The following is an 11,200-nucleotide window of genomic DNA, read 5'->3' on the forward strand; positions in this document are numbered from 1 at the left end:
CTTTCCCCTCAGTGAAAACGCCATGTGGGCACGCTGCTTATTGCTGCTGCTGGAGGAGCTCCTCCTGCAATAAAACCAGCGCTATTTCGCCCGACTTCCTTTACATGGAGGTTTTATGGCACCATAATATCATTTATTATACGGGTATGCCAGCAATGCGCTTGTCTGAAAATATTTGGTTTTGACCAGGTGGCGCATGCAGCGAAACGTTTCTGCTATTTAATGTCTGAGATATAACTCCGAGACGTGATTGATGGGTCTGCGCGGCTGCGCGCACAGCTTCTCGTTTTTTCACGAGTCGAATGAGTGGACCGGTGAACGGTGGGTTTACCTGGAGAAGTAGATGTTTGTGGATAAAAACTACATGTGTCTAACCGGTAATTAAATGTAGAAATATGGGGAAAAAATGACAACTGCTCTTAAGTTAATATTTAATCCGTTAAGAAGTCTGACTAAAACAGCACGGTAAGCTTATAAAAGCTTGTGAAATTATTTAGTTTTTTTCATAATAATAAAAACACAACAGATAAATAAACAATCAGCATATCTTAGGCTAAGTAGGGGAAAATAAACCAATTACAGCAAACGTAAAGCGCCACAGGTTTCGGTGAACTCCTGCTTATTTCAGTCCGTGCTGCGTCTCTTTGTGCCTCCTCAGGTCCACTTTCCTCTGGAAACCTTTCCCGCAGAGGTCACAGCCGAAGGGCTTGAAGCCCGTGTGTTTCCTGCTGTGTGTGATGAGGTTGGAGCTCTGACTGAAGGCCTTCCCGCACACCTGGCACTTGTGCGGCTTCTCACCTGCAAGCAGGAACAAAAAAATTGGAAAATGTTAGGTCGTCTTTTTTCTTTTTTGCACGTCTTGATTACTTTGACTTGCTAAAGCGTCTCACCTGTGTGAATGAAAGTGTGTTTTTTCATGTCTGACTTTTGATGGAACCTTTTCCCGCAGTACTGGCACGGATAAGGCCGCGTGTCGGAATGGATGAGCAGGTGCGTAGAGAGGGTTGAGGACCGCTTGAAGCTTTTGCCGCAGATCTTACAGCTGAAGCTCCTCTCCTGTAAAAGACAACATTCTGTCAGTGTCAAGAAACCTGGAAGTATCAGATTTAAATGTAAAAATGCAGTTAAAGCCAAGTCAGAGAGGTTTGTAGTGGGGAAAGAAAATGTCATCTGTGGCCTTTACGTCAAGGATGTGGATCTAAAGCGGGTTTCGGGGACGTGTGCACTGGTTTATTTCCGGTTTGGAGGCCCATACCTGCGAGTGAACCGCTCTGTGCTGATCCAAGCTCACTGCGTGTCCGAAGGTTTTTCCGCATATCCCACACTCAAACGGCCGCGTGCCGCTGTGCGACCGCCGCACGTGAACTTCCAGCCCGTGAGGCGTGGAGAACACCTTTGGAAAACACATGGATGATTCCAAATCAAACCCAGAATGAAGGTAAAACAATGTGATACCACGATGTGCTGAAATATGAGGGTTGGTCGTCACTTTTAGAGAAAATGTTAAAGAAAAAAAAAGAAAACTGAGCAAAATTTTAAAAAAACAAAAAAATGATGACTTTAAGTGAAATTAGGAAAACGCCTACCTTGCAACATTTAATGCACTTGTATGATCCACTCGACTCGAGGTTTGCGCGGATGAAATCGTTCTCAGACTTGATTTCCGCCACGCGGGCCTGTTGCTTCGCATCCAGATACAGCTCGTCTCTGTCCCGCATCCTGCAGATTTGGGCCGTTGAAGAATAACCCTGGTAACATCCGGCCGCGAGGCCCCGCTGTGCATAAAGCGACTCACTGCCGCTGTCCTCTCCCCTGTAGATGCTAATGGGTGACTGGGACTCCCTGTGGCTCTGGAGGTGGTGGTGATAAGACCCCTGAACCAGATGTCTCAGCTCGGTTCCTGAGTATGCCGACCAGGAGTACGGAAAGATTGGCATGTTCGAGTGACCGTCCTCCGCTGCAGGAGTGGAGCATTTCTCTGAATCTGAAAGTTAATTTGGATTTCTTTAAAAATTTCAAAGAATGTCCTGCATTAAAAAATGGACACCTGGAAAATGCACTGCACTTTATTGGACACGATTCCATACCGTGCGTAAAAGCCAAAGCAGAACAAAACAGAAAAGTTTTATGTCGTTATTGGGTCGTGTGTCCGGTCACTAATCACAAGTGTCCTTTTGATTCTTTCACCAAATATTTTATATGTGAAAAAGAAGTGGAAAAAATAAAAAAGAAGATATGAAATATAATTATTTGTATTTTTATCACTTCATCAAAAACCTTTAAGTTTTTATGTTTAATTTATAGCCCAAATGATTTCTGCTTTCATAAACAACAACAATAACAATAACAACAACAACATCATCAACAACAACAATAATAATAATAATATTAATAATTAATAATTAATAATAGTTAATTATACACAAATATCGTTGGACAAGTAGTTGGACTGGCTTTCGGGTTGAAAATGTGTAAAGGTTTTGACATCTCACGAACCCAACACCAAATGAAACGAAAGATTCAAAAGAGAAAGAGAAAAACTCTTTAAATTCCAGACACAAACTGGTGATATTTTTGTCTTGATAAGAACAGACCTGGTGAGGACGAGGGGGACGGGGGACGCCAGAAATCACAGTCGGAGGACCGGTCACAGGCGCTGCCTCCGCAGCTCAGCGGGGAGCTGGAGGACAGCGACCTCGGGGACCTCAGCCGCGACCCGGGGGACAGTCTGTCAGCGCCGGTCTTCACGTCTTCCTGCTCCAGGTTGGAGTCGAACTCGGCTTGAGATTTTGTTTCTATATTGGCACAAGAGGATAATCAATGAAAGGAGTTATGAATTTGTGCACTTGAAATTTCAGAATTCCCACTAAGACGACTCCTTTTTCTTCACCAAGTTTCGTGCGTATTTACGCACAAATGCACCCACCTGCGCACACATCAGCCAAAATAGTGTCCAGTCTACTGTAGTCATCGTCGAAGTAGCGGTGCTGGTGGTAGCTGTGGGCCCTTTTGCTTTTCACCAGGAAAGATCTCGGCATGTTGTTGAACTCTTTTCAGCCTTAAAGCTCGGCGCTGCTCGGGTCCGAAATCCTTCACTTCTGTCCCCTCAGCGCTGCTCTGACTTTATCTCTGGACAGATTGGAACACTATTGGTTGTCAGGCTATACGGTGTTAGGATTTTTGGCAGGCTATTACGCATGCGCAGAGAAGCCGTATCGTTTACCAGGTGACGCCGGGCAGGTGACCAAAAGTGGAGCCACCTTCCCCTCAAAGGGTAGATATGCGTCTGAAGACCAGATACTGCGCTTCAATCCAGTTTACTGTAACGGACGTCAGCTGAATCACAGAAGAGGAAGTCTGTATGTATGTTTACGTAGCTCGTAGAGTAACGTCAGCTTAAACTACATACGACCTAAATTAAAAGCATATAGGCGGCATAAGTAGTGTAATAATATTCAGTGATATTTTTAAGTAAACCAGTTTAAAGTAATTTTGAAGATTTTAAGTATAATGACATCTTTTGTTTTCTTCCATTTGCAATATTCTAAAGGCATTAAAATACATTTGGAGCCGAAATTGTATTTGTGTGCTGAGAAGTTGAGATTTGTATAATCAAAGCATAAACTAACTGAAATTATCCTGACAACAAATAGATAAGGAAATAAATAAAAATCAGTTGATTATATAATTTGGATAAAGTGAGACATGAGAGTTGCGGGTTTGAGGCTGGTGAACACAGGCAGAGCAGGCAGTGATGGATAATGACCTATTTGTTTGACTGGTTGTAAAGTGATCTCGTTAATGAGACGGCGCACGGCCGCTATGCGCAACAGCCTGTTGGTGGGGAGCCGAAGTATCCCTTTACAGTCGCTCTGCTTCAGCTTACCCGCACTGACTTCAGCCTTATTGTTTTACATCATTAAAACCTCCTCCAGGCTAATAGACAGGCCCAATTAAGCAGTCCACTGAACAAAAGTACAAGAAGAGTCACGTGCAAGTGCCAGCTGGAGAGGATAAAAATGTGTAAATACTGATGATAATAATAAAACCACAAAAGCGAATTTTTCCCCCCTTTAAGCAGAAATCTGTCAGGCTCAAAATGCAAATCATTGCGAAGATTTGGGTTCAAGGTCATACGAAAGCAAAGCGGTATCGATTTTATCCGTTTGTGGGAACAGACTTTGTTTGATGCAGCTGCAGCAAGTTAGAGACCTGCAAGCAAAACTCAGATAGCCGAGGCACGAAGCCGAGCGCACATGTCCCATACTCACACGGCACTGACACTGCAGGCACTAATATCCCGGCTTCGAGAGCACACACTCCAGATCTCTGTCCGCACTGGGTCTGACTGTCAGAGAGCCGCGTCTCATACTGTCTCAACGCATTCTCGCGTGCACACACACACACACACATACACACACACAGGCGTGCGCGAGCTCCTTGTCCCTCCCGATCTCGTCCCCTCCCTCAGAAATTAATTTTAATGTCAGTCAAGCATGACGGTCAAACAAAAACACTGATTCATCTTTTGATAAAAGAGTCCCCCAGTGCCAAAATCGTTCTGCATTTGCATCGCACAAAAATAAATCCCGCTGCCTTTTTAGAGGCGATTTCCTTCTCATGAGTGTCACTCGCAGCCCGCACTCCGAGCCAGATTTCTGTCCATTTCTCTGTGATATTAAAAACAAATTTACAGCGCGTTTCATTTCTGTGATTGCCGTTATTTTTTCCTGATAAGATACCAACGTTTACTTTCATTATTGCACTCACTGAAAAAAGAAAGAAAGAAAAGACAAAGAAAAAGAAAAGAAAAATAGTTCAGCTATAAAATCAACAAAAGTCCTAGCCTCAAACTCACCATTTGTTTCTGCTTCATGGTTGCTTAATTACACCTAGCAAAGAAAAAGAAAAATTCAAACGCACATTTAAATTGCCCTGTTTGAATATCAGCCGCTCTGATTATTCTTAAAGCTGTGAGAAGTGAGAGAGAGAGAGAGAGACGCACGCAGAGGGACAGAGCCGACAAGTGACAACAGTCAAACTCAGGGTTACACACTGACTCAGAACAGGAAACCATGCAGAGTGAGAAGACGCTATCAGGGCTGCCACAGGCTCCTCTCGTGTGTCTCCCCCTCCCTCCCCCCAACACAGACAGGCCTTGATTCTTGCTCTTTTAACTCTTACAGCAAGTATGTGATTGAAATAGAAGCTCAATCGCAGCGATCACAGAGAGGGGGTGGAGGAGGAGGGTCTCTTTTTTTTTTTTTTTTGCTTTGCTTCTTTGCTTCAGTCGCCACTCATCAGCCTTGTCTACCTGCGAGTCACAGTCCCACGGGGTTAAATAAAGACTTGTGCTGCTGAGCCATGAGGTTATTTTCTCAAGCTGAACCTCGAACCCCCTTTTTGGCTCTATAGCGAGGAAAGACAGAGGCTGTGGGGGGACTCCTCATGGTTTTAAATATACTTGAGGCTACAGCTTTCGCACCACATGCATGTGAATGTCGACAAGAAGAGGTGCAGCATGCACTGTGACTTGTCACATGTCTTGATTTTGCCTCTTGCACGTCAGGTGAAGTCAGGCCTGTATAACTCCAGTCAAACCTGGCCACTATCGATAACAACCATGGGTTCTTCAAAGATTTTAAAGAAAGCCATCAAGTGTTTTGGTCTAACTCTCTTAACTGTTGGCCTTACTTGGTAGCTGAAGCTAACATTTTTCATCATTACCCAGCCATCAGCATGCAGGACTGACAACTGAAACCACCAAGAAGTACCAAAAACGGCAGTTCCTGAATGCCGCTTGAGGCTCCAAAAATGAATCAGGTCTAGAAGTTCGCTGTGAAGATATCCTCTTTTTTAAAGGCCCTTAAGATTAAAAAAAAACAAACATTCCTTTTTCAAGGGAGACCTGGCCAAGAAGGGAAACCATTACAAGATTACAAAAAAGTACGCTGTAAAGATGACACGAACAGAGAAATAGTGAGCAAATGAGCAACATCAGTCCAGCTTAGGCCTGGATGCTGCAGTCTTCAGGTACAGAATTTGTGATAGGAGCTCTGAACTTTCCCTGATGGACAAAAATATTCATCTTTAGTGTATTCTAAAAGTCTTTCCCTGACCAAGGGGCAAAATAAGAAAATGTTGCTCTATCATATTCAGAAACAAATCTAAAGGAGCCTTCAGCTGTCTGCTTTTGATTGTCTGAAGTGGACCTTGGCCATATTTGTGGTGCCGATGCCATTTGGAGCATTTCTACTGCAAGTATGTGCCAAATAATATGGTTTGATCTCTGCTTAATGTGCTTGCAGCCTATCCAAGAAGTCTGTGGTCAAGTGTTTCTGAGTGAATTTCTAGTATGTTATTTGTATGTTGCTTAGTACTAATTAGCAGATATCTGCAGGATGCATAGTTTTAACTGAGCTAGCTAGCATTAGCTAACATTCCTCTCTCTTGTCTAAATATGGTGACTTCTAGCTCCAGAAAATCGAAGTGGCGATCCCCAGAATGCTAGAATCTGGGCTTGGAAGTATGAGTCCACAATACACAGATTATATATATAGACCAAAACCTTTGTAGCTAGTGAAATGAAACAAATTCAGCAGTGCCTTACACCTGCTTTTTCCCCTATAATGACAAGTGTGAGTTTGCAAAAAAACCTGTAGTTCAATATGAGTCTTCTGGAAAGTGGCTCTTTGGTGCCCTCGCTCTGTGACCTCAGTGAACACTTTCATGATGAGCTGATGGTTTCAGTCACTAATTTAAAGTTTGCAACATGATGTTGAGTTTCATAATGTTTGACCTCATTGGTGTCAAAAGGAGGACTGAACAGGGTATGCATTACCACACGACTATCACATTTTTACAATTAGATCCACCCTTGGCTTGGAACATTAGGATGGTGACAGCAAATGGGATTTTGGTAACCAGGGGGGTGGCTAAGTCCATCTTTGGTATACAGTCCATGCTACAAACTAATGCACAGTACCAGTAGCCCCCCTCCTTTTTTTATGGACTTTGTGGGTATACCAGACTGTTTACTTTCCCATTGATTGCGTGTTTGTTTCCTGGAGATTCATCAAAAAGCTGCAGTCTCACATTAAGTCAAAGTGAAACTGAAGGGGGAAAAAAAGTTTTGTTCTTAGAAAAGTCATTCACTCCTCTTTTCTTTGGTTTTGTTGTCGGACCAGAAAACAGAATCTTTTCAAGCAGTGCTCTCTCCTTTTGCAGAACATAACCACATGAGGCTGATTTTACTAACTGTCCCACTCTGCAGTGGATTCATGGCATAATAACCTGTTGCGGTTAAACTGACTTTCCTTGGTTTATGTCCCTCTTCAGTTCCATGTGTTCAGCACGGAGCGTTCACCTCTGCACCTCCGGACTCTTGTGGCATCTCAATGAAAACCACATCACGCTATCTCATCCCCTCACAGGTTCCTTTGGCTCCATAGCTCTAACCACCATTTAACCTCCCCACCCCACCCCAACCCCCACCGACTTTCTTTTAAACTCTCTTCATTCTTTTTCCTTCAGTTAGACAATAAGATTTTAGTCCTTGTTTTGGGTTCAACTGTATGCACCCCCCCTAACCACCACCACATCCCACCCCACTGGGAATTACCAGCCAAATCTCATCAAGCTCTCAGCTGGGTCCACCTGCTGCTACCAGATAGGGACAGAGTACTAAAACAATGTATGATTTACTGGATGCAGCTGAACACGAGACAGTTCTTCTTTTACACAGGCGATCAAGAAATGTGTTGCCTTTACTTGCACACTCTCAATCAAGTCTGCAGCTGTGAGCGTGCCTTCGAGGTGCTCTAACTGATTCGTCTCTATCAAAGTTTTACTTATTGGGTTAATATTCTGATCTGACACTAGAGGATCACAGAGGGCACCCTGGGATCTGCAGTGGTGCCAAATCCCAAGGAGACAAAAGCCTCGGCAGCCTGCGAAAACAGTGAAAAGAAACTGCTCAGCAAATTCTCGGAGTTGTGCTGTAAACACTCCACAAATCACCTCCCTCATTCATCACTTTGGATTCAGCAGCTCCCCTTGTTTTAACTGTTTCTGGTTGTAAATTTCTCTCCCCCTCCACCCACCTCACCCCAACCCCAAGATACAGAGAAACTCAGTGAGGACATTGGTGTCTGGATGTGAAGAAAGCCGCTGGTGTTTCCTGGTCATTGTATCTGTTTGCATGTCTGTGGAGGTGAGGCAACCATTCGAAAGGTCAGAGTTCAACAGGCACGGTCGAGCCTTAATGACCCTTCAGTTCAAGTCACATCTTCCAAACAGCAGGATTCAAACCAAAGAAGTAATTTTATACAGAATTTCTACAGAAACCTCATGTTTTTTTAACTCAAGGATAAAGACTGTAAAAAGTGTTGTAGGAGGCGTTTTCTTTGCATGCTGCACGTACTAAGTTGTTTGAACTTATGGTTTATCACACTGATGCATTTTCACAGAGAAAACACCAGTATGACTGTTTTTTTTCTTTTCTTCTTTTTTCACAGGTTGTTAAACACTGGTCACAGCCGGGAGGAGGTGGAGGAGACCAAAGGTGGCATTTTTCACACAAAAACTTCATCTCTGCACCATCTCTGCTCTTCCTGATATATTCTGCATTGTGTTAAAGCTAGCAGGCTCAATTTAGTTTCGGCAGAACTGATTTGGCTTTGCTTAGCATTTGTGCGTCTTTGCATTATTTGCCTGTTTGCTTCAGCATGTCATCCTGGGCAAAGAGCTTTCCTTCCAATGTAAAATCTCTCACTCTCACCCCGAAAAATCTCGAAATGCGCGGGCAAGAACGTCACAGGGTTAATGATGTATATGCACGCTGCAGATTTCACTCCATCTGTACTTCTTCAGGGGCTTTAGAGGGGAAGGGAGACAAAGTGTGTCTATATGCAAATGAAAATACATGCAATCAGCAGTGAGAAAATGAGCAGGAAAGAGTGTGGTGTGTTTCAACAAAGTGCAGTCTTCTTATCTGTGGTGTGCCTGCGAACACATTTGTTGATGTGTGACTTTCTGCAAGTCATTTCTAGTCCACTGCAACCACAAAAGTCTTCTCTTAAATCTATGTCCTGGCTTTTAGGGATGAACGCATGATTTACATGTAATGAATGGTTTCCTGTTGATATTACAGAAGTGCAGAAGCCCTCAAAAAATAAAAAGTGAAATCCTAAACATTCCACACTTGGAAAACAAGTTCATGGAGCATCTTCTAAGAGAGGATAAACGCACTGCAAGCGTTACCCTTTGTTCCGCCCACCACACCCTCAGCTCAAGTGTGAACAGTAACTGCTGACCACTACTACTGCTGAGGCATGACTGGACAAGTGCTTCTCTTAATTGCGAAATCAGTTCTGCAGAAACAGAGCTTGAACGGCCATGAGCAAGCTCTCCACAAGAGTGACTGTGACTTTTCTTATCTAACACTGAGACATCTGCACCGAGAGTGACAGTGAGGGATATTATCTATTTCACTCGAGCAGAAAAGCAGAAGATCACTGCTTCCCCTTTTCAAAGTAGCTGTTCATAGAGCTAAAGAGTTAACAGGATTTTTTTCTCCCCCCTCGACACAAAAGCAGTCTCTTCACTATATGTTTGGTACCACAGAAGACACTGCAGTCTAATACTGCGCTGATAAAAGAAAAGCCACGTATAACTAACAACTACCCACATAAAATGAAGATTTTACCCACATTGAATCAGCGCTGGCATGTAAAGTGGATTATTTTCTCTACACTTGCACTTCACTTCTTTGCTTGTTCTTTTTTTTCCCTGCCCAAATGTGTTTCTTGCATGTCTAAGCTGAATATAAAGGAAGATTAAGCAAACAGTCAGTTTGTGGGTGCCTTTGTGGGGGACTTTTAGCACGTCTTGTGGCACAGGTGACAAAATTCGAGCACATTACAGTTTACTTAACTCTTAGAAAATCTAATCACAACTGCAACGGTTTGCAAGTCCACCGGCATCTGTGTACACTGAGAATTGCAACGTTTTGATGGATAAACTCGATGACTATAGAGAGAGGTCAGCTGAGCAGCAACACCAAGAAACAAGTGCTCTGTGCTTCCAAGGAAAAGGAAAAGTCTGATCGGTCACTGCCACAAGAAGGTGAAGCATGCGACCCTATGAAGGCATTTTTTCTATGTGATTGTTTTTCTGCATGAGTGTTAGTGAATATCTAATTGTTCATCATGACTCAGTGAGTTGTAGAGGTGTGAAAGGCTTAGAGCATACGCCCGTTTTGACAAACTGTGCAGTCTGTGAAAGTTATCTCTGATTGCTTTGCTGCCCACACCAGCCCTGATGTATCTTTGAGATTGGGAAAAAAAAAGCTTTTTTTACACAAATTTACAACGTACTCTGCCAAGATACTGAAACAATAAACCAAACACAAGAGATCAACTCCTATGGCATCAGTGATGAACTGAAATTCATAGATGTGCAAGAGCAGGATTGTCTTCCTGCCCTTGTTGGAGGATGGGGTGGCAGAAATTTTGTTTGGCCCCTATAATACCTGGAAACCAATTAATTACTCTGGAGCTTAAATAAAAGGCATGTTTAAGTCATTTTAAAGCAAAAATTCACTTAATGCAACTTCTCAAACGTGCATGTGTGTGTGTTTTGTAGTAAACTCAAGATCTTTGGGGTGTGGCAGTTTATCAGGCAAAAAAAAAAAAAAAAAAAAGATATTATGAATAACAACACAGTTAGACATGTGCAGAGGGATACTGGATGCACTGGACAAAGGTTGTTGAATATGGACCTGCCAGGCAGGTGGAGACCATAGAAAAGATACATGGATGTTGGTGTGACAGAGGAGAATGCTAGAGATGGGGTGAGATGGAGACAGATGCTCTGCTGTGGCGACCCTTGATAGGAGGAGGCGCAAGAAGAAGAAGAAGATCTTCAGAGCTTTTCTAGTTTCACTGCACCTGCAGCCATCAGGTACACGGACGACGGAAAAGCACAGCCTTGGCTCTGCTATTTCAGAGCAAAGGTCCTGGATTCAAAGGCAAACCCTTCTCTGTCTCCCCATCAATGCTGCCTTCTGCACCCAGCACACCCTTTGAAGAGGTCCTTAATGTCAAATAAATATAATAATAATAATAAAAAGCACAGTGGTGTCTTAGTTTGCATTGTTGCCTCACAGCAAGAAGGTCATGATTTCGACTCCACCATCTGG

At 43.3% G+C, this 11,200-nt stretch overlaps 1 protein-coding gene and 1 long non-coding RNA gene across 2 annotated transcripts; one reads left to right on the forward strand and one right to left on the reverse strand.

Moving 5' to 3' along the window:
- Positions 1–417: 417 nt before the first annotated feature.
- On the reverse strand, positions 418–3,336 carry gfi1aa (growth factor independent 1A transcription repressor a). The gene is made up of 7 exons (XM_039601674.1): positions 3,224–3,336; positions 2,927–3,129; positions 2,595–2,795; positions 1,587–1,984; positions 1,256–1,393; positions 891–1,056; positions 418–798 (listed from the first exon to the last, which is right to left on the reverse strand). The coding sequence occupies exons 2-7, from the start codon at positions 3,036–3,038 to the stop codon at positions 620–622; spliced, it is 1,194 nt and encodes a 397-aa protein (XP_039457608.1). The 5' UTR covers positions 3,039–3,129; positions 3,224–3,336; the 3' UTR covers positions 418–619.
- LOC120434130 lies at positions 3,241–9,823 on the forward strand. The gene is made up of 3 exons (XR_005608959.1): positions 3,241–3,359; positions 8,120–8,317; positions 8,517–9,823. It is a non-coding gene; the product is annotated as an uncharacterized LOC120434130 (long non-coding RNA).
- Positions 9,824–11,200: the final 1,377 nt, after the last annotated feature.

Source organism: Oreochromis aureus, linkage group 18 (assembly GCF_013358895.1).
Source record: "Oreochromis aureus strain Israel breed Guangdong linkage group 18, ZZ_aureus, whole genome shotgun sequence".
Lineage (NCBI taxonomy): Eukaryota > Metazoa > Chordata > Actinopteri > Cichliformes > Cichlidae > Oreochromis > Oreochromis aureus.